This window comes from Bidens hawaiensis, unplaced genomic scaffold (assembly GCF_021521415.1).
Source record: "Bidens hawaiensis isolate Kalapana, Puna unplaced genomic scaffold, B.hawaiensis_p1.1 tig00031173_1, whole genome shotgun sequence".
In the NCBI taxonomy this organism is placed as follows: Eukaryota; Viridiplantae; Streptophyta; class Magnoliopsida; order Asterales; family Asteraceae; genus Bidens; species Bidens hawaiensis.
Genome location: NW_027495243.1, coordinates 1,884 through 25,422, shown reverse-complemented (window position 1 = coordinate 25,422; position 23,539 = coordinate 1,884). Strand labels below are relative to the sequence as shown.

The following is a 23,539-nucleotide window of genomic DNA, read 5'->3' as shown; positions in this document are numbered from 1 at the left end:
TTGACCCAACATGTCTCACAAGGTTCTGTCTAAAGCTTCAAACGCATGTTTATGAGTCATAGGTGTCTCGTCCCATATAATTAACTTTGTTTTCTTTAATAAATGGGCAACATCAGTGTTTTTTTAACGCAACAAGACAAAACCTTAGTAAGATTTGTAGGAATTCCAAACCTTGAATGTGTTGTTCGTCCTCTCGGCAATAATAAAGATACAATGCCGCTTGAAGCACAATTCAAATCTATTTCTCCTTTGGATCTTATTGAAGCAGAAAGTGTCTTCCACAAAAAGGTTTTATCGGTTCCACCATAACCATAAACAAAGAATACACCACCATTATCACCTTCGACTACTCTGTTGATATCATCATAAATGAGTCGTTGTTCATCTGCTAACTGACTCAAAAGACACTGAACCTCATTTTGCAAAGTTGATATGTCATACGATAGCTCCTGATTAATCAAACGATTGTTAGAAGATGATAGCGACTCATTATCAGGATAAGGCATAGTCAAAAATCTTCTTAAGCTATAATTGTTGCGTAGTAAAAATTTCTCAATCTCATATAAATTCAAGTCTTTAAGTTGCTCTTCAGTTAGTGATAAATTTGTATATAATGAAAAACAAAATCAAAAAGACATGATTCGAATAATATTATAACACATCAAAAAAAAATTTTTGAAGCTTAACTTAAAAAGTATAGTATAAGGTAAAAAAGAACCTATAATATTTAATATTCTTCGTTGTTGGAAAATGATGTCATCTAATAAATACTCCCATGTCTACTCCCAAACAAATTCTGGCCTCGAAATACTATTTGACATTAGCATAGAACCAAACAAAATTTCGAAGAAAAAAACCAGATCCCGATTGACTCGCTTCTTGAATTGCCTAGGTATATTCGTTGTCATCATCTAAAAGACCAAGTGCATAACACACATCCCTAAAAATAGCATAAATTAGACCATTAACCGTTTTAATTTCGTCGAATGATCTTGGTGCTTTTACTTTGTTAAGAAGAACTCTTCAAAAATATGCTTCACCAAGAGAAGGAGAAATATGATGGATTCTACCAACTGAGAAACCTTTTTTTCTTGGTTCCCATTTTCGATCTTTAAGTACCCAAACAAACTTACTTGGAAATTCGACATAAGTAAGCTGTCGTGCAAGATCGTCATGTTGATTACAAGCCATCCAAGATGTGAACATGGAAGAATTTACAAATGCTTTCTCCAGCACATTCTCAATGTCCTCGTCCGCCTCATAAACACCTTGTTGTTGTCCAGGAAGATGAAACGGGAGGCGCATCACAGAAGGATACCTATAAGGAATATCAAAAGGAAAAATCCATTTATGATGCTTCACACGCAGATATATATCTACAATCATAATATTATTTTATTTCATCTTTTTCCAAAAGTTCATCGGCTCCTTCATTGTTTTGTACCACTGAAACTATAGCTATGTCTGGACCTTTGTTAATATACTTAAACAAATACTTGATGGATCCTGCTTGGTTGCACCACTCAACATTTATATGTGCCTGATATCTTTTAAAAGTTCTTTGTTATATGGAACCACACTACGATTATCTAACTGTATATTTGACCTTTCAACATACGAGCCGGAGTCCCTTATTCTGTATATAGGGAATCCATCTGAATCAAGTGAAGTTGCATTAGAAAACTTCTTTGGGAAGTTCTTTGAACATCTATTATCAATCATACATGAGCACTTTAAATTTATAGCCCCACATGGCCCATGTATCATGAACTCCTTCACGAGTGAATATAATGTTGGATCTTTTTTTTCATCTGGAATATCGACACATATAAACTAGTCAACATACTCAACAGCAGGGAGTTTGTGATCAGGATGCAAAACTAAACATAAGTGTGCATGAGGCAATCCACATTTTTGAAACTCCACGGTATAGACAACTACAAAAACGTTAAAACGAATACAACATTAGTTTTGTACATATTGTAAATGGTTATATGGTTACTATACACTAAAAATAACAATATATAAAATGGTAACATTTATTGTATAAATATTACATATAAATAAAATGAAACATACGTGCTGAAACTCTACCAAATAGTTTTTTTTACTTTTAGGTCTTTAATAATTGAACCAAGCTTCATTTTAAATATTCTAGATAAGATATCAGACCTGTCTTCGGGATTGATGTTGGTATCTTTAAGAAAACGTTTAATTTCTGGCCATTTTGGATTACATGTGATGGATATGAAAAAGTCTGGATACCCAAACCACTTACATAGAGCCATTGCATCTTATTAATTTTGTATCATATATCTAGCACCATCGGTGAAAGATGAAGGTAACATTACACGGGTTCCAGTGCTAGAAAAATCAGCATTTCCTTGGATATGTAAATTGCGTAGGTTCTCATAAGTATCACATCAAAGATGTTTTTGTTGATGAGGCACCCAAAAAATTCTTTCACTTTCAATAATTGTGTATGTAAGGCCCCGTTACCGTTGCCCTAATTTTGACGTTGGATTTACTCATAAACACAGTTCTAAATATCAGAGTTAATTAAAACATTCACGGAATATTAAAACTTCAAACAAAATATATAACATAACCATCAAGTCTTATCTTAGCAAACATTCAAGTCGTTTAAACATAAAACAAGGTCTTTAAAATAACATAACATTTCCTTGAAATGCCAGTATCTTCAATTCCATGCCATGTGTTACCCTCAAGCGAGCTGCTTCATCCTATTCATATGCGTGCTTACTAAAAGTCAGCTGCGCTGAGTGAGTTCTAGTTAATCATACAACATACAATACATTCATATTTACATACTTTCGTTCATACTATCATACACTTACTTACCTTCTTAACTTACGTTATAAAGAGCATTACGCCGTACTTTCCTCGAGTATTATTAGGGGCCGGTTCCCTCTTGCCTTGAATATTATTAGGGTTCGATTCCCTCTTGCCTCGAGTATTATTAGGGCCCGGTTCCTTCTTGCCTCGAATATTATTAGGGTTTGGTTCCCTCTTGCCTCGAGTATTATTAGGGCTCGGTTCCCTCTTCGTTACCATACAACCATACATCATTTTACATTCATACATATATACATACATTATCCATGCATACTTTATCTCATATACTCATTCCATACTTACTACCTATACATCCCTTAACAATACGTGCAATACCCGAAGGTCGTTCACGTACTGTTAAGCATTCATTCATCATATAACATAAATATATCACATTAATCATTAAGGCATACACTTACCAGTTAAGCTAAGTGTATTAACATTCACATTGAGTATGCACACAGCCCCGTAAACATAACAAGGAAATGGGTCTTGAAACTCACCTAGATCCTGTTTCTTTCTCCGTTAATTGTTAACCCCTTCTTTAACTGAGCCCCGCAAACTGTATAGGAGTTACACGTATCAATACATGCCCTATTGGATTCCAGCCAAGATGGCTAAGTCTGGTCTAATCTAATGTTTCATTTTCAGATTACATTATACTTAGAATATTTTATTCCTTAAGAATCCATCCTATCCATTTACTCTTATATTAGTTCATTAGATTACAATTGCCGTTGAGTGTTTATAAGTGTTCGGGTCGTCATTGCATGATGATACACTTTTAGAGCTCATGTATTGTTTGTATTCAATCTAGGATGCAATCGGGCCTCTATGTATATGAGTATACAAGATGTACTCAGGTTAATGAGGCCGAGTAATCGATTCATCCTTGTATTCGAGTCTATAAATGTGATCGAGCCAAAAGTAATCGACTAAGTATAAAGTAATCGAGTTTGGTTGTAAGTGAATCTCAACTTGTATTCGAGTTATGCATGTAATCGAACCAATATTGTAATATGGTTCTTTGCAATCGATAGGCCAGAAGTGATCGAGTATGTATGTAATCTAGTCTTGCATGCGGCGGGGTTTGTAATCGAGTCTCCAATGCAATCGAATGATAATGTAAACGGAACTCAACGTAATCGATTTCCCATAATTGTGATCAAACTCATGTAATCGATTATCCAATGTGATCGAGTCATATTGTAACCGATTGTTTAAAAGTAAGCGATTGAGTTGTGTATGCAAATTCCAAGTAAGTGAACACAAAGTAAGCGAGTATATATATATATATATCTGTGTGTGTGTGTTGTATTCGACGAAAACTCATGTAATCGAACGATCTGGGCTGCGGGGTCTTTTTTTATCACTAAGTACCGCGTTTTACAACATTAACACCTTCCTAAAGCTCGGTATCCACCCGTAACATTTCCTTAACCATGCTCGTTCATATTTTTGACCCGTGAGCATGTAAAGTTTGAACCTTTAGCATAAAAACGTTCAAACTAGATCTAGGTTTTCTTTAAACGAGCCGTTCATAACTGTAGGTTCGTTTTAACATCAAGTTTGCTACTTTATGGTTCATTTATACCCGATCTACTCTAGGTTTTAGTTTCAAGGCCAACCGTTCTGTTAGGACATGAAATGTCATGTGTATGTCCCCAGTTCTATCCGGATGGTTCGATATGAAAATAACGATCGTGAAACCAAGTTAACGGACTGAAAATGTCAAAAGAAACTGATTCGATCGAATCAGTGACTGATTCGATCGAACCAGGACTCATTCGATCGAATGAGATACTCATTCGATCGAATCAGTACTCGATATATAAACGAAACTTAGGAAATTTCACGAAACAGGGCACACATTACACACAGTCACGAACCAGCTGCTGCCGAAAAACCTCTCTGCCAATCTTCGTCGTGTCGGTCTTTTCCTCCGTCCCTAGGTGTCAAACCGTCTTAGGAATTGTAACCGTGCGTTGTTGATCACCACCGAATCGCCGTGTTAGAGGATTCCGCACTCTAACACGTTGCCCCGTGAATCGTTGGGAAACCGTGTCCCGCACCGGTCCGACAAAGTGGTATCAGAGCCTTTGGTTCTTGATTCACGTTAGATTCGTGGTGAAATTCGTGTTTTTCTCGCGAAAATCGTAATTTTTGCCGGAAAATTCCGAATTTTTGGTGTTTTTTAATCTTGGTGTTCGTCGTGTTCTTGTCAAAAACTGTTAAAATTGTCATATTTTGGTGTTTTGATCTTAGAATTGTGTGTTAAAAGTTCGAGTTTCGTCAAGAACGTTCTTCGCGTTCTTCGTGTTCTTCGTATTTTTGGTGGTTTTGATCCGTTTTTTGGTTGGTCTTAAGTTGTTTTTGTGTTAAAAGTCAAGTTTCGATCTTAAGTTGCCTCTTGATCTTTCAAAATTCGTGTTTTTGATTCAAAATTCGAAAATCCGTCAAAATCTTCTAATTTTGGAATTTCCAGATTTTCCGATCGAACCAGTCTATTTTTGGAACTCATTCGATCGAATAGCCTTCCTATTCGATCGAACAAGTTTGAACTTTGACCGAATCAGTTTTTCCCGCCGAGAATTACTCCTAGTTCATTCGATCGAACCAGATTTGTTCATTCGATCGAATTAGTCACCATTCGATCGAATAAGTCTTTTATTCGATCCGTCGATTCGATCTTTGTCTTATTCGACTGTCAGAACCCGTTCGATTGAACCAGAAACTCTATCGATCGAACTTCTCAACCCATTCGATCGAACCAGATTCACATTCGATCGAATAACTTTCGGAAGATCAGATCTGTATTTCAGAGAGACATTCGATCGAACCAGAACACATTCGATCGAATAGGTCACTCATCCGATCGAATCAAACTCATTCGATCAACAGTTCAACGTTAAAGCAAAGAAACAAAGATGGCTACAAGTTCGAGTACCAACAAGAGGATTCAATCGATTCTCGAAAGTGATTCTGAATCGGGAAGCTATAACAAGCCACCGAAGCTAATGACTTTAAACGAATTTACAACCTGGAAGACAAGATTTCAAATTCATATAACAGGTGTAAATCCTGGACTTTGGGAAGCTGTCCAGACAAGTTGGGTGCATCCAACGAATGATGATGGTGAGTCGTTGAGCTACTTTAGGCTATCTGAAGAACAAAAGATAGCCTTCGATGCTGAGAAGAAAGCCTTCTCCTTACTATCACAAGCACTCTCCATTGATCTTTTTCATCAGTTTAACCAGTTTACTACATCGTCAACTCTTTGGAACGCACTGGTTGACCGATGTGAAGGATCTGATTCCCTTAGAGAAATTCACGCACGGGAGCTCAAGCGTGAATTTGATCTGTTTAGTCCAGAGTCGGGAGAAGATATTGAGTCGTTACTGTCGAGATTTTACCATCTAATGTCAGAACTCAAGTCCTATAACGTCAAAACTACAGGGACTGAGAAAGTTAGATGTCTTGCACAAGGACTTCCACCTAGCTGGAGCACCTTCCTGACAGTAATGAGAAGAAGTCATCAGCTGGAGACTATTCTCCTGTCTGATTTTATTAAAGAAATCAGACACGAAGAGGCTGAACTAAGAGCCTCTTCCAGAAAACCGAGATCAACTTCTGACAAATCACTTTACATGTCAAAACCTCCTATGTCAGATTCAACTGATCATGCTCCGATGAAGACCGCTTTTGTCTCCTCAACGTCAAATCAATCAAAGGGGACTGAAACGAGATCTTCCGTCCCACCATTAACTTCTGGAAACTCAAGTACTAACTCCGGACCCAAGTCAACGGAGAAAGCAACGTTGAATACTGAAGGCTTGGGAACAGTAACAGTGGAGGTTGCCAAAGAACACATGGCAACTCTAGGCACGATAATTGAGTCCTACAGTTTAATGGTGGCGGGTAAGCTAGGAAATAGTCATCTGGACAGCGATGACTATGAACAGCTTGATGAAGATGATATGGAACGCATAGACATTATGTGGGCTCTTGGCAGTGCGTTCCGAAGGGCCAGAAAGTGGACGAAGAAAACAGGTCAGGCCCTCTCAATAAACAACAAATCCAAGTTCGGCTTTGATAAAAACAAAGTAAAATGCTACAACTGTGGCGAACTTGGTCACTTTGCCAAGGAGTGTTCGAAGCCAAGAAGGGAAGGTCACCAATATCCCTTCCGAACCACTTCATCATCATCCACTCCTGCTGCAGCTGCTGCAACTGTCAACCTTGAGAGACAACTGGTCCCTCAAAATCAAACCGCAGCAAACAACGTCGACATCAACAACGAAACTGCTCTTGCAGTTCAAGGGGATGAAGGCGAGACATGGAACTTGAGCATCAACATGGCTGATGTCACAGTAGTAGATGAAAACTCTGAAACAGAGTCTGTTGTTTCCTCGACCAATGAAGAATATATTGTAGATGAACCAGCTGCTGAAGTCCATGAAGGAGAACCTGAGGTTGAAGTGGTATCTTTGGAGATTAAGGAGGATCACGAAAAAGAGTCAAATGTTCCTCAAACATCTCCATGTTCGACAATTCCCGCAGAGGCTGCTAAAGTTGAAGAAGTCAACGAAGTAGAGTCTAAAGCAACTTCTGCATCGTTTCTGGAAAAAGCTGGGAATCTTTGCTTTGCATTCATGGCAGAGACATCAAATGCCAAGGTAAGTTCTAACCCATCAACTCCCAAACCAGAGAATGTTAAATGTTTAAAATGTGAATTGTATGAACAAGAAATTCAATTTCTAAAAGAGAGAATTGAAGATCTCGAGGCTTACAAACAAGCAGCCTCAAGATCTTTAATGGAACTGACTGACGCGCTTGCACAGAATAAGGCTTGGAAGCAGAAAGAGTCTGTTTTTAAAGAAAAGACTGATAGCCTTAAGCGTCAGAACAAGGAACTTGAAATATGTGTTCTGAATCAACAAGACTCTATCAATTTTCACATAAATAAGAATAATGTTTTGAAAAAAGAATTGGAAAACTTGAAAGCTGATTTTGAATCATTGAATTTCAAATTAAAAAGTTACTCAAATTCATCTTATTTATTAGAACACATCATTCCCGAGTTCCGAGGCAAAAAGGAAAGAGGCGTGGGATATAACAATGTCCCACCCCCGATCCTGAATCAATTTTCAAGCACACCAGGAGCTGTGCCGGATGATGAATCAAATGATTATATACCCGAGGACACAAACCAAATTTCTAAGTCTAAGGGTAAAGAAGTCATTGACCCGGCTCCTGAGTCCAAACAAAATGTTGATGCCACAGACTTAGGTTCCACAACTAAATCGGGCCCACCACCATCTAAGTCAAAGGCAACAACAACAAGAAATTCTCAGAAGAAAAAGTTTAATCCTAAATCTGAGAAAGTCTATGTGGAACATAGTACTCAGTTTGTAAAGGAGGGTAACGTTAATGAAAAACATAATTTCCCAAAACACCCTCCTAGACAAACTCCACCCCAAAATGTCAAATCCAGGGGGTACTATGATAACAGACAAAACCAGAGTTATTTCTCTCCACCAAGTCAAAGGGGAGAAACTACTGTTTTTCGTGTGGAGAGGTAGGGCATATAGCAAGATTTTGCTATAAGTACACGGATCCTAAGCAGTACATATCGACTCCGGATCCGAGGTATGTCAAGTCACCTCCTAGAAGGCGACCGACCATTGACGTTCAAGGTCAAGAACGGTTTCACACACCGAGGTCGGTTTCTCCTCGGAAACCTCAGCCAACCTCACCACACCAATCCCCAAACCCCTCAGATCCAAGTGTTTCCACTTCGACAAGTGAAACTCAGTCTTCTACCAGCTATCTCAAACATGTTGAGAAGAAGACTGACTTTTGGAAACCAAAGAAAACTAACACTGTTGATAACAATGTCAAATCTGAAAACAGTGTTAATGAGGGTAAATGGATTGAATTGTTCATTCGTGATGAAGATGGAAAACCCAAGACCATAAGGGCTTGGGTTTCCAATGATATTTAAACCTTTTGTTTTTGTGTGCAGGTTGCTCTATATGATCCAAGATTCAACATGTGGATCATAGACTCAGGAGCTTCCAGGCACATGACTGGAAACATGAATCTCCTTTCAAGAGTCAGACAAATAAAAGGAGGTGCAGTTTCCTTTGCAGGAAATCAAGGAGGTTATATCACGGCCCAAGGAATTGTGTCTAATGGGCGAATTTCGTTTGAGAAAGTTAATTTCATCAAAGAGTTGGAGAACAACCTGTTGTCGATAAGTCAAATCTGCGACAAAGGTTTCAAAGTTATGTTTGACGACCGAGATTGCCACATCTTGGCTAAGGATTTCAACTTTCCTGAAGACAAGGTTTTAATGTCAGCTGCTCGCCAGAGTGATCTCTACATTCTGGATATGGCTAAGGCAGGGTCATCGTCTCCAACGGCGACATGTTTTGTGTCCAAGGCATCCGAACGTGATACTGTCTTATGGCATAGACGGATGGGACACATAAATGTCAGGAACATGAACAAGCTTGTGCACCGCAGACTAGTTGAGGGAGTTAATCTGAGAAGTTTTCGTCTCCCTGATTCGTGTGTGCAGTGCAAAGCCGGAAAGCAAATAAAAAGGTCCCACAAGTCTAAGAGTTTCCACTCAATTGATATTCCGTTGGAACTCCTTCATATGGATCTTTTTGGCCCAATAAGCGTCAAAAGTATCTCTGGGCACTCATACTGTCTAGTGGTTACTGATGAATATTCTAGATTCTCTTGGGTGTTTTTCTTGAAAGTAAAATCAGAAACGTTTGGGTGTATACAACTGCTGGTTACAACTATTGAGTCTCAATACAATCTGAAGGTTCGAAGAATGCGGTCAGATAACGGTACAGAATTTAAAAATGCGAATGTTGAAAATTTCTGCAAAGAAAAAGGGATCGTTCAGGAGTTCAGTGCCCCATATGTTCCACAAATGAACGGGGTTGCTGAAAGGAAAAATCGTACGTTAATCGAGACAGCAAGAACAATGTTAGCCGACTCAGTGTTACCTGTTACGTTTTGGAGTGAGGCAATTGCCAACGCCTGTTTCACATTAAATCGGGTAGGCATCGTCAAGCGCCACGGCAAGACAAGTTTCGAGCTTCTTCAACGACGAAGGCCTAACTTAGAGCACCTGGAACCATTCGGGGCTCTTTGCACGTTACTTAAAAGGCAAGTCGATAATAAGTTCGAGGAGAAGATCATCAACGGCTATTTTCTGGGTTACAGCATACCTCTCAAAAGGGTCTTCAACAGAACAACAAAATTAGTTGAAGAATGGTACCATGTCGATGTTCAACGCTACACAGAACCAGCCAAGGGGACAGGAGAAGACTGGTTGTTTGATTATGACAAATTGTTCAAGTCATTCAATCTGTATGAGATTGCTATTCAAATGATGTATGAGGCGCAAAATGCACCTCCTGATGAATCTTTGCAATCTTCAACTCATCCTGGTCCGTCATCATCTTCCTCCACAGAGTCTAGCGATCAAGTTCAAGAATCTTCCGAATCTGAATCTGAAGATGAATCTCCAGCAGATGATGTACAATCGGCACCAACTCAGGTTACTTCACAACCTTCATCGTCAAATCAAGAAGTGCCGAATGCAGATCAGCCTCTAACGTCTACTTCAGAGGCACCACAATCCGCTCCAGTTCCTGAGCCGAACTTAACTAACTTGGAACAAAATGTTGTCGTTCCTGACAATCCGGTTGTTAGAACTGAACGTGATCATCCACAAGACAACATTATAGGGGACATTCAACAGGGTGTCAAAACTCGTCGACAGCTGAATTTTGGTCTCTACACAGAAATGATGGAGTCAGGATCAGTTGCTCTTAATGCCCATGAATGCTTCTTAGCACAAGAAGAACCACACAGCACCACAGATGCGCTGAAAGATTCCAACTGGGTCTCAGCCATGCAAGAGGAATTATTGCAGTTTAAAAGACTTGGTGTGTGGAAGCTGGTGGATCTCCCCAAAGGACAGAAGAAAATTGGCACTAAGTGGGTACTAAAATGTAAACGTGACGATCGTGGAGTGATTGTTCGCAACAAAGCCCGCCTGGTGGTCCAAGGGTTTAGGCAAATCGAAGGCCTAGACTACAATGAGGTATATGCTCCGGTTGCTCGTTTGGAGGCAATCCGGATGTTCTTGGCGTATGCATCTTTCAAGAATTTCAAAGTATATCAGATGGACGTCAAGAGTGCCTTTTTGTACGGTCACATCGAAGAGACCGTATATGTGGCACAACCTCCAGGTTTTGAAGACCCATATCACAAGGACAAAGCCTATCTGCTCAACAAGGCTTTGTACGGTCTTCACCAAGCCCCGAGAGCTTGGTATAAAGAACTATCCAAACACCTTCTGAACAACGGGTTTAGAAGGGGAACCATTGACTGCACGCTATTCACAAAAGAAAAAGAAGGAGATCTAATTATGGTACAAGTGTACGTGGACGACATCATCTTCGGATCCACGAATAAAACACTTTGTAAGGAGTTCGAACAAGTGATGAAAGAAAAATTTGAAATGAGCTCCATGGGTGAGATGAAGTTCTTCTTAGGACTTCAAGTTGATCAAAAAGATTCCGGTATCTTCATTCACCAGACAAAATACGTCAATGACATCTTGAAACGGTTTGAGATGTTGAGTTCTTCTTCACAGGGAACTCCTTTAGAGGTTAATCACGGGATTAATCCTGACGAGAAGGGTGAATTGATCAATCCAACTCACTATAGAGGGATCATCGGATCTCTAATGTACCTGACTGCTTCTCGGCCTGACATAATGTTTGCTACGTGTCTCTGTGCACGTTACCAGTCAAAGCCGAAGGTCTCCCATCTGATTGCAGTCAAAAGAATTTTGCGTTATCTGAAGGGTACTCCAGATTGGGGTCTTTGGTATCCTTATGATGACAACTTCGATCTTCATGCGTATAGTGATTCGGATTATGGTGGTTGTAAACTCGATTACAAATCAACAACAGCAGGATGTCAGTTCTTTGGAAGTCGTTTAGTAACGTGGCAATGCAAAAAACAGACGTCAGTCTCCACTTCAACAGCTGAGGCGGAATATATTGCGGCTGCCAGTTGCTGTTCTCAAGTTATTTGGATTCAGCAACAAATGCGTGACTACGGTATTGAATGTTCTACTACTCCCATATATATTGATAATTCTGCTGCAATTTCAATTACCAAAAATCCGGTCCACTTTAGCAAAACGAAGCACATCGAAATTCGATATCACTTCCTTCGTGACTGCTACGAAAAGAAGTTAATCGATGTGATAAAAATCCCCACTCAGGAACAACGCGCTGATCTCTTCACTAAAGCATTTGATAAACCACGGTTTTTATATTTACTAGAGATCAACGGCGTTAAACGTGTATCAGATGATGTTCCTGAAGATATCATTTAAATTGTTTTCATTTTTTCTTTTCTTAAAAATTTTGAAAAATCCAAAAAGATTTTGTTTTTTATAAATTCTAGGGGGAGAAAGGTTTAGAAAAACCAAAAACAATATAAAATACAAAAACCCAAAAACATTAAAAAAAAAATTCAAAATTGTGAGAAGTTGATCTTGTTACAAGAAAGGTGATAGTACACAGACGCTATCATACTGAGACATCAAAAGGATTTGCTATTTTCATTTTTCTTATATTAAATTTTTATACATCACTATCGCTTAAAATTATGTCGGTTACCTCAGTTTGATGGACACATTTTCGGATGTGTTTTGGTCCTTACTTCTACTAGTAGATTATGAGGATAGCCATTAACCAGATGACTGAAAGTGATCGGGGCGGTTTTGATGAGTTTTATTCTTTCGCTGAAAAATAGTCGGTTATACTTAGTTAGAAGGACACATACTCGTATGTGGTCGGTCCAGTTGATCCATTGGATCTTCAGGATAGCCGTTTACCTGAAGACTTTGACTTGATCGGGGCGAAATAATTTAAACGTTATTGTTTTAAAAGACATTCATATATATTCAGAAAATGAGAAATTGATCCAACTTTGGAAAATGATAGATACACTGATTATGTGTGCTTAACTAGTGAAGTTATTAGGCTTAAAAGGCTTTAGAACGGTCATTGTGTGTCATGGTAGCTTTTTATGGTGCGTAAAAGTAGATGTGATACAAACTAAATCTACTCGATTTTACGTGGAAACTCCTTAAGAGTTTTGTATGTCTTCATATATATCTTTCCGAATGATAGGCAGAAAAGCGACTACCCAGTCATACACGAGCCCATAAGTGTTCTGATTCCCATAAAGATAGTGTGTGAAGAAACTGCAGTGATCCAGATTCGGGACTTGCAATTGTTTACTACTCTGAAGTCTATGCAAAAAAAAAAAAAAAAAAAAAAAAAAAAAAAAAAAAAAAAAATTTACATTATGAGTGATTGAAACATTCTAGAGTTAACAATGTCAAGACTTCTCAATCATGGAGTAAGAAAGAAAACGGGAAGCAGATGAAGACACTTACAACTTTAATCAGACACTATGGGTCAAGGTCAATTCGGGGTGACTTGGGGAAAGCCAAATACGCTTTGAGAATAGATAGGAGGCATCATAATCTCTGAGTTGATACCCACTTAAATTTTGAGACATAATTGAACCTAACTCGTATCACAGAAACGATGAAAACCATTTTAAGTTATTTACATGCTCACAACCTGTTTCTTTATGTCATAATACAGCTAAACACGGATCTGTGTGACAGTCACGTAATTAGTATGATTCCTGTTCGGATCTTTCTCACAAAAAGAATATTCATTATGTCTTGTTTAACTTCGTATATTCTGTTAAAAAAAAAAAAAAAAAAAAAAAAAAAAAAAAAAAAAATGAAAAATCTCGAAAAGTCTCAGTAGATAGTCATATACGTCTGTATGATTTCTTATTATAGATCCTTCTCAACCAAAAATAATGTGTTTTAAATTTTTGTACAGTTGTTTATTTCAGTTTGAATATTAAAAAAAAAAAAAAAAAAAAAAAAAAAAAAAAAAAAAAAAAAAAAAAAAAATTTCTGAATTAATCTTTTTTATTTTTTATTTTATTCTGCTTTAATGTTGATGAGAAATCATCGTGACAGGTAGTCTGATCCCTGTCCCTCCCTGTAAATATCTTGATAAAAAACCAAAAAGATTTTATTTCTATTTATTTTTTTTCCATTTTATCTATTTCTGTTTGTTTGAGAATCGATGAGAAATCATCGTGACAGGTAGTCTGATCCCTGTCTGTTCCTACTAAATGTTTATCCAGTGTGTAGGAATGAAAGAAAACTTCATGCAGGTTGCTAAATGTTCATCTGTGCAACAGGCTGTGCATGAAAGAAAGAATGAAGTGACAAGAAAACCCAAAGATGTTTGAGCCTGATATTTTTCCATTTGTTACTAATGTATTATGATCTATATGTTCTGTAGGAACGAAGCTCTCAGGATTGGAAAATGTCTACGAAAACTAACCAAGTGTCAAAAGTTTATGTTTTCGTGCAGGTTCATAGGCATCACGATCGATGGACGGGAAATGAGAAATTTATAAAATTTATTTTTCAAATGTTTTCCCTCATTCGATCGAATAGGTTGCTATTCGAACGAATAACTCGATCGAATGAACTGATTCGATCGAATCAGTGTGTGAGAGAATGCGAACAGTTGTGAAGAGACTCATTCGATCGAATAGAATCTCATTCGATCGAATGATCCAAACGAACAAGTCCATTCGATCGAATAAGTCCAAAAACAGTATAAATATTCAAACTTATTCGATCGGACAGTGTTATTCGAAAAAAATATTACCGGATTCTCTCTCAAATATTGTTTTTTTCAAACCCTCTTTTTGATCCGATCATTTTATCCAGTTTTTCACGTAGATTACAAAAATGTAAGTTTTACTTGTTTTTAACCGTGATTTGATAGGGTTTTTGGTCGTTTTGATTTTCCGGGTCCGGGTGTTCTTCATTTCCGGGTTTCAGCTTGAATGAGTCGAATCAGTCTATTCGATCGAACGAGTTTCTTATTCGATCGAATGTGACTTATTCGATTAGTAGTTCGATCGAATCAGAAGTAAATGATAAGATCTATCTCATTCGATTGTCTGTTATCGAACCAGATCTCATTCGATCGAATGAATAGCTCACCCGATCGAATGTGGTGCTCGTTCGATCGAACTCGTCCAGAAAGTTTGAAAATTTTAAACGCATTCAGTCGTTTCGATATCTGTTCGTTCTAACACGTTTAAGTTTACAGATTCAATGGCTGAAGTTGCAGAAGTGGTTGCTCCATTCAAAACGTCCATCAAGCACAATATCGTGGCTTTCCTGGACGAAAAGTCTAGCCACGGGAAGGATTTTGCAACAGTGATAAAGTTTCTAAAGCGGTCCAGGATTCAAGGACCTATCTCGAGGATTGTGGAGCCCATTATGTCGGTTCAACAGGAATTTTGGAGGAATGCCACGCACGACAAATCAGTCGTGCCGTCGGTAATTCGCTCCATCGTCAGAGGACACGATATTGTCGTATCTGCTCAAGTCCTCAGAGAAGTCTGTGGGTTTGAAGACTCTGAATCAGACCCTACTTCGTTACATCCTGCTGCAACTAGAGGATGTTTTGCAAGAATGAAGTATGACGGCGATCTCAATGCCGGTCTGCTTCACAAAGCCAACCTGTGCCCCGAATTCAAGTATCTGGCACACGTGGTGATGCATTGCTTGGGGCCTCAACGAACAAGCTTTGACAAGCTGAGGGAAAGCATGCAGTTCACCGTAGCTGCTCTGGTGATGAACCGCCCTTACAATTTCTCTCAAATGACGTTTGGTCATATGGTGGAAAACATCACGTTAAAACAAGGGAAGAGCGAGAAGTTTCTTCAGTACCCGAGGTTCGTGCAGATGATTGTTGATACTCAAGCACCGGGTCTACTGAAAGAACATGAAGGTGATGTGGTGAAACTGGACCACATGAAGAATGAGACTCTCAACCGTCTCAAATCTTACAAAGAACGTCCCACCAGGCCACCACTCAAGCGATGCTTCGGGCATATTGTCAATCCGTCCTACAGGGCCCCTCCGAAGAGGAAGTGGAGAAATCCTGCCAGTGATTCAGACGTCGAGAATTTACCATATCAGGAATCCAGCGACGATTCTGACACTGAGGAGGTGGCGGTCACGGAAGACACAAGGACAGAAGCTGAAAAACAGGCAGATTGGTATCTAAATGTCGAGGATCTGGAGGCAGGTGAAGAAGTTAGAGCCGAGAAACAACCGGCTGAGGCAGATGCGAGTGAAGAAAGGCCTGCAAAGAGGCAGAAGAAGAAGGTTACAAGAAAGTATCGGAGTTTATTTTCCGATCAACCACGTCCTTCAGTTGGGACTTCTGCTGCCCCTCCTGCTCAACCAGCACAGCCACCAACACCGCAGTCAGCACCACAACCTACTCCTCAACCTCAACCTGAAATGTCTATACCTCAAAAGGTTGCATCTGAAATTGCTGATCTTCACAAGGCTATGATGAAGATGTTATTGTTCAAGACAGAGCAAGAAGAACAGAATCGACTTAGAGATGAGCAGATTGCTAAACTTCAAGCTGAGAACGAAATGCTCAGGCTTGAAAACAGTCAACTAAATGCTACTGTCGCTGAACAAGGATCTTCGATCAACGAGCTGAAAGAGTCAAATCTAAGCCTTGAAGCAAAGATCACTGAGCTGAAAGGAGATGTTCTTCGTCTGGAAGGTCCAAGCAATGTCGATGTGGACACAGACGAACTGGACTCTTCTGATGATGGAGGTGAAGGTATTTGAGAGTATTTTGAGTGAATGTAGTGAGGACTTAAATGTTAAATCTTTTTAATTAATGATTTGTATGTAAACTTAGTTTCATATGTAATGGTATTGTATTTCATGTTTATGATATTACATATGTTTATTTAAAATTTGTGTTACATTGTGGTTTTTAATCAAACAGGTGATGCTGATCCGTTTAATGTCCAACCGCTGCAATCAAAAACAGCAGCGGAATATTTCACGTTTTTACTGGACAATCCAGATGAGCAGCAAAACTTCGCAAGTGGAGACTTGGAAGAAGGTGAAATTTCACACAATTTCACAGAAGAAGAACTGGAACAAATGTTTGAGCTATACAATGAAGAAACAGGCAAGTATCTGGCTTTGCCTTCAACAGAACAAACATCTTCTTCGGCTGCTACACCTGACTCAACATCATCTACGGCCGCTGATCCCTCTCAATTTGATGAAGTTGAATTGGAAGACTTGACACAGGAAGAATATCCAGAATACTACACGTCTCAAACTGACAATCTTCCTAACTCTGCAAGTTTCTTCCAAAATGTAACAGAGGAGGAAATACAGAAGAAGGCTGACGAAAGGTCAAACACAATGAAACAGCCTTCTGAAGCAGATCAAGCCGAATTCGTTGAGAAAACAGAAGAATGCAAGAAAGCTTTCAACGCTATTCTTCAGAAGATAAGGTCCAGACGACAAGCAAAGCCGACCATTCCTCACACAACGTCTTATAAGATGAAGGGTCGTAGAACTTCAGGAGAGATTATTGCTTGGGCGTGTCTGAAGGATCTTAATTGCATTGCTATCAAGAGAGAAAAAGGGGTTGAGTACTTTCAACGTATCACTGACTTGAAGACTCTTCCTACTTATGATCTAAACCGTCTGAACTATCTTGATATGCTTTACGCCAGTTCATCTCCATTTGCCACGTACTATCAGAGTGTATTGCGAAAGGAATACAACTCAAAATGGAAGATGATCACTCCACAGAGGCCAAAGAGATATACAAGTAAAAAGGAGATCGATCCGATCACCAACAGGCCAAAGGTTATCTTGAAGTACATGCCACCACTCACGATGAAGAAGATTCCTCTAAGAAAGATGAAGCAGGACTTCTACAAAGCATTCAGGCATTGGTACTATGATGGAAGACTGCATGAAGCAGTTATCGTGCTCAACGACAATGGAAATTGGAGCACAATTCGCATATTTGATCCTATGTGGCTCACAAACTTGTCACGGGAGGATGTCTATACGCTATACAAGACAGAGATTCTTTATGCCCCCGAAGACAGAGAGCAAGCATTAACGTATAGAAATGTCATTAGGATTTGCTTTGCCTATGACATACATGCAGGATCAAACTGGAAAGAGCAACAGAAGAAGTATGCACAAGAAACTGAAGCTTAATTGTCATGTTTATTTTGTTTCTTGTTGTAATTCAAGGTTTAATCTTCTGATTGTAATTGTTCTTGAGTTGAATGTAATTTGTTTTGGAAAATTGGGATAGATTGTGCTTAAATGTTTATCTAAAATTCCAATTGACAGCTTCTCAGGATATGCGGAACCTATGGTAAGTCTGACTGACTGAACCATTTGATCTTGAGAGAACTTCATGAAGAAAGGAGTTCGTGGATGCAACGTGCGCACCACTAGCTTTGAGAAAAGAGAGAGTGAGATAACTCCAAGGGGGAGTTACGATCGAGCAAGAGAACTCGATTTATTATAAGTAAATAGAACTGGCTCCAAGGGGGAGTTTGTTAGGACATGAAATGTCATGTGTATGTCCCCAGTTCTATCCGGATGGTTCGATATGAAAATAACGATCGTGAAACCAAGTTAACGGACTGAAAATGTCAAAAGAAACTGATTCGATCGAATCAGTGACTGATTCGATCGAACCAGGACTCATTCGATCGAATGAGATACTCATTCGATCGAATCAGTACTCGATATATAAACGAAACTTAGGAAATTTCACGAAACAGGGCACACATTACACACAGTCACGAACCAGCTGCTGCCGAAAAACCTCTCTGCCAATCTTCGTCGTGTCGGTCTTTTCCTCCGTCCCTAGGTGTCAAACCGTCTTAGGAATTGTAACCGTGCGTTGTTGATCACCACCGAATCGCCGTGTTAGAGGATTCCGCACTCTAACACGTTGCCCCGTGAATCGTTGGGAAACCGTGTCCCGCACCGGTCCGACACGTTCATTATAACATAAACTTTAAGATCAATAAAATAGCTTTATGTGTTCGTTTGGTCTCGGTTAGCTTGGTTATGAACCTTAAATCTTTTATATATCTTGTATATTGAAGATCTATCAAGAATCAACGTTTTTTTTGTTTCGTTTCTCCCTCTTTCTCTCTCGGTCGTATATAGTTAGAGTGTGTGTGTGTGTGTGTGTGTGTGTGTGTTTTGAGTGTGTAGAGATTATGGAAAGATGGAAATGAGGATCTAGTGTTTTAGAGAGGTTTAAGAGAGTATTTATTCTCTCTTAAGCTCATGGACCTAAGGCCCATCCCATCCTTTTATTCCATCTTAATTATCCAAGTCCATACTTCTTTCTTTGATTTAATCTTAATTAAGTATTACACACATTTCAAAACATAAACTCTCTTTTGTTTAATATTATAAAATTCGGGGTGTTCCTAGTCTTCCATCCTTAAATAGGTTTCGTCCCCGTAACCTAGCTACTACTTAAACAGATTAGGGTAAAACTTGCGCATCTCATCCTCATATTCCCAAGTAGCATCTGATCCCTTGCGATGCTTCCATATCACTTTCACCAAAGGTATAACCTTGTGACGAAGTTGCTTCTTCTTGTAATCAACAATCTCTATCGGTTGCTCAATGTAGTTCAACTGTTCATCAACCTTGATGTCCATTAATGGCACGTGAGACGTGTCATCGGCTAGACACTTTCTCAGATGAGAAACATGGAAGGTTGAATGAATTCCTTCTAACTCATCGGGTAAATCTAGCTTATAAGATACTTCATCCACACGATCCATAATCTTAAACAGTACAATGTACCTCGGACTTAACTTTCCCCTTTTCCTGAAACGAATGATTCCTTTCCAAGGAGAGACCTTGAGCATCACATGTCACCAACATTAAACTCAATCAGTCATTGCCGCTTATCAGCATAAGAATTTTGTCTGTCTTGAGCAGCTTTCATTCTAGCCTTAATCTGATCGAACTTTGAAGATGTTTCTTGAACAACTTCTAGGCTTCCCATTTCTTTCTGACCAATCTCTCTCCCAACAAACCGATGTTCTACATCGTCTACCATAAAGCATTTCAAACGGTGGCATACCAATACTTGAATGGTAACTGTTGTTATAGGAGAACTCTGCCAGATGCAGATGATCATCTCAACTTCCTCAAAAATCTAAGACACAAGCACGTAGCATATCCTCAAGGGTTTGGATCGTACTTTCAGACTGTCCATCTGTTTGAGGATGATATGTCGTGCTTATGTTCAATCTCGTTCCCATAGCTTCATGGAACTTTTCCAAAACCTCAAAGTAAACCGAGTATCTCTATCAGACACGATTGATAACGGTACCCCGTGCTTAGTCACAACCTCTTTTATGAACAAGCTTGCTAACGTTTCTGACGAGATAGCCTCTCGTATAGGCAGAAAGTGAGAACTCTTGGTGAAACGGTCCACAATCACCCAGATTGTATCATGATGCTTAGCTGTACGAGGTAGCTTAGTTATGAAATCCATGGTAATGTGTTCCCATTTCCATTCAGGTATCTCAAGCGGTTGCATTTTCCCATAAGGCTTCTGATGTTCGGCTTTGACTTATAAGCAAGTTAAGCACTTACTAACATAATCTACTACATCATTCTTCATTCCTGGCCACCAGTAATCTCTTTTCAAATCTTCGTACATCTTTGTAGTTCCTGGATGAATTGAGTATCTTGACTTATGAGCTTTATCTAAGATTCGACCTCTAAGATCTCCATGACGTGGAATCCACATACGGTCAAACCTAGTCTTCACACCATGCGTGTTTTCTATCAACTCATCTTGCTGACCGAAAATCCTTTCTTTCTTTATTAGCCCTTCATTTATCAACAATTCTGACTGCACTCTGATGATTTCTTCAAATAGGCTTGAGTTCATAATCAACTGGTATGACTACATTGTTGCAATGACTTCCTCGTTCTTACGACTTAGCACGTCGGCGACCGCATTAGCTTTACCAGGATAGTATTTAATGCCACAGTCTCACGTTAAATTCCTTCTGCTCGAAGAAGTACTTTAAACTCCTATGATCTGTGTAAGTGGTAAACTTAGTACCATACATATAATTCCTCCATAACTTGAGAGCATGAACTACTGCTGCTAGCTCTAAATCATGCGTCGGATAAGTACTCTCGTGGACTTTCAACTGTCTAAACGCGTAAGCTATCACTTTTCCTTATTGCATCAATACGCAACCTAACCCACGATGTGAAACATCAGTACAAAAACCCAGATCCTCGTCACCATCAGGTAAAGCAAGGATTGGAGCTTGCATGATTCTTTTCTTTAACTCCTCAAAAGCTTCTTCTTGGAACTTTCCCCAACTGAATACTACCGACTTTTGGGTCATACCGGTCAATGGTGCGGCTATCTTGGAGAAACCTTCGATAAATCTCCTATATTAGCCAGCTAACCCTAAGAAGCTTCGTATATCAGTCGGATTCTGTGGAGTATTCCAATTCGTTATCACCTCAATCTTAGCTGGGTCCACGGTATTCTGGACTAATCACGTGACCTATAAATTGCACTACTCGCAACCAGAACGCGCATTTCGAAAACTTATCATACAACTTTTCCTTCTTCAGAGTCTTCAGTACTTCTCTCAGATGCTCGGCATGATCAGACTCGCTCTTTGAATAGATCAATATATCATCAATAAAGACGATTACCGACTTATCCAACATTGGCCGACACACCCTATTCATCATGTCCAAAAATGTTGCGGGAGCATTCGTTAGACCGATTGACATCACGAGGAACTCGTAGTGTCCATACCGCGTCTGAAACGTTTTCTTAGGGATGCCTGCCTCTTTCACTTTAAGTTGCTGATAGCCTGATCTGAGATCATCCGTGAGAACCAACTTGAACCTTGCAGTTGGTCAAACAGATCATCAATCCTTGGTAAAGGATATCTGTTATTTACCGTAAGCTTATTCAACTCGCGATAGTCTATGCACATCCTCATGCTTCCATCCTTCTTCTTCACGAACAACACTGGTGCGCCCCATGGGGAAACACTTGGTCTTATAACACCCTTGTCAAGGAGTTCTTGCAGTTGGGACATCAATTCCTTCATCTCAGATGGCGCTAGACGGTAAGGTTCTTTCGCGACGGGTTGGGCTCCTGGTAATAAATCTATCTGGAATTCTATCTCTTGCTCCGGTGGCAACCCCGGAAGATGCTCAGGGAATACTTCTGGGTAGTCGCGCACGATACGAACATCTTTCATTTCTTTCGTCTCGGACGTAGCGTTGAAAACATACGCTAGGTAGGCACCGCACCCTCGCCTTACCAAACCCTCTACTTTTATCATCGAAATGACATTGAGCCCAGAACTTTCCTTATCATCATACACCATCACCACACTACCATCCAAGGACTATAACCTTATCATCCTACTCTTACACACTATCTGAGCCTCATACTCAGACAACCAATCCATTCCCAAAACCACATCGAACCCTCCTAAGTTCATAACATACAAAGTAACAGGGAACTCATGTCCCTCTAACTCTATCTTATAGTCCTTAACCATTTACATTATTTTAACCGAAGTGTCACTAGCAGTTTCTACTATAAAGGTTTCAGACACTCGACAACATTTCATTTTAGCTAATTCACTAAATGGGGTGGCTACGAAACTTTTGTTCGCACCCGAATCAAATAATACTAAAGCGGAAACACCGTTTACCAGAAACGTACCTGTGACAATGTCTGGAATCGGCTTGGCTTGTTCTTGAGTCAGCATGTAAGCTCTAGTATTTGGCCTTGCTTGCTCAACATCCTTCTTCCCGCTTCCCCCTGCTTTACCATCGGTGTATTCCCTAGCAAAATGACTTTTCTTTCGGCACTTGTAACATGCGGACTTTGTGCTACATTCATGAGCATAATGGCCTGCCCTCCCACACTTGTAGCAAACATTTGATCCAACTCTACACTCCCCAGCATGCATCTTACCGCACTTATGACGCGTATCGAAACCAATATCCACCTACACTCTCCACCATGCATCTTACCACAAGTCTTACATGACTTCCTCTCCCACACCTTCTGTTTCTTGCCCTTGGAGTTCCACAACTGAGTACCGGGTCGTTTAACAGGAGCGACCCAGTTCTTATCTTTCTTCTCTTCTTCAAACACAACATCATCCACAGCCAGGGTTTCATAAACCATCTCTACGAGTTCCACAGCCGAGTCAAAAGTAGCGGGTTTGTTTGCCTTGAATATCGTGCGGACCTTCTATGGCAATCCCCTCACATAGCATTTGATCCTCTTAGCCTAAGTTTCAACCATATCAGGCACCAACCTAGACAGTCGGTTGAACTCCGTAGTGTACTCACGATGCGTCATCTTTCCGGCCCTCAAATTCAGGAACTTCAATTCTGCCATTTCAACTTCGGCATCAACACATAACCTCTTCATCCCCAACTCTTTCAGATTCTCCTACTTCATTGCCCTAATCTCCTCCTGGCCCTTCCTCTATTCAATCGATTCCCACCAGTACATTGCTTCATCACCGAAAGATTGGGAAGCATAACCCATGGCTTGGTCGGGACGACACACGCAAATTCGAATAAACCTGCCCATAGTGGTAATCCATT

General features: G+C 39.7%; 1 protein-coding gene across 1 annotated transcript; it reads right to left on the bottom strand.

Annotated features, from left to right (window-relative positions):
• Positions 1 to 15: 15 nt before the first annotated feature.
• On the bottom strand, positions 16 to 22,890 carry LOC143581763 (uncharacterized). The gene is made up of 6 exons (XM_077064469.1): positions 22,641 to 22,890; positions 1,847 to 1,937; positions 1,541 to 1,708; positions 1,134 to 1,318; positions 213 to 586; positions 16 to 93 (listed from the first exon to the last, which is right to left on the bottom strand). Exons 1-6 carry the CDS (start codon positions 22,888 to 22,890, stop codon positions 16 to 18), a joined length of 1,146 nt encoding a protein of 381 aa, XP_076920584.1.
• Positions 22,891 to 23,539: the final 649 nt, after the last annotated feature.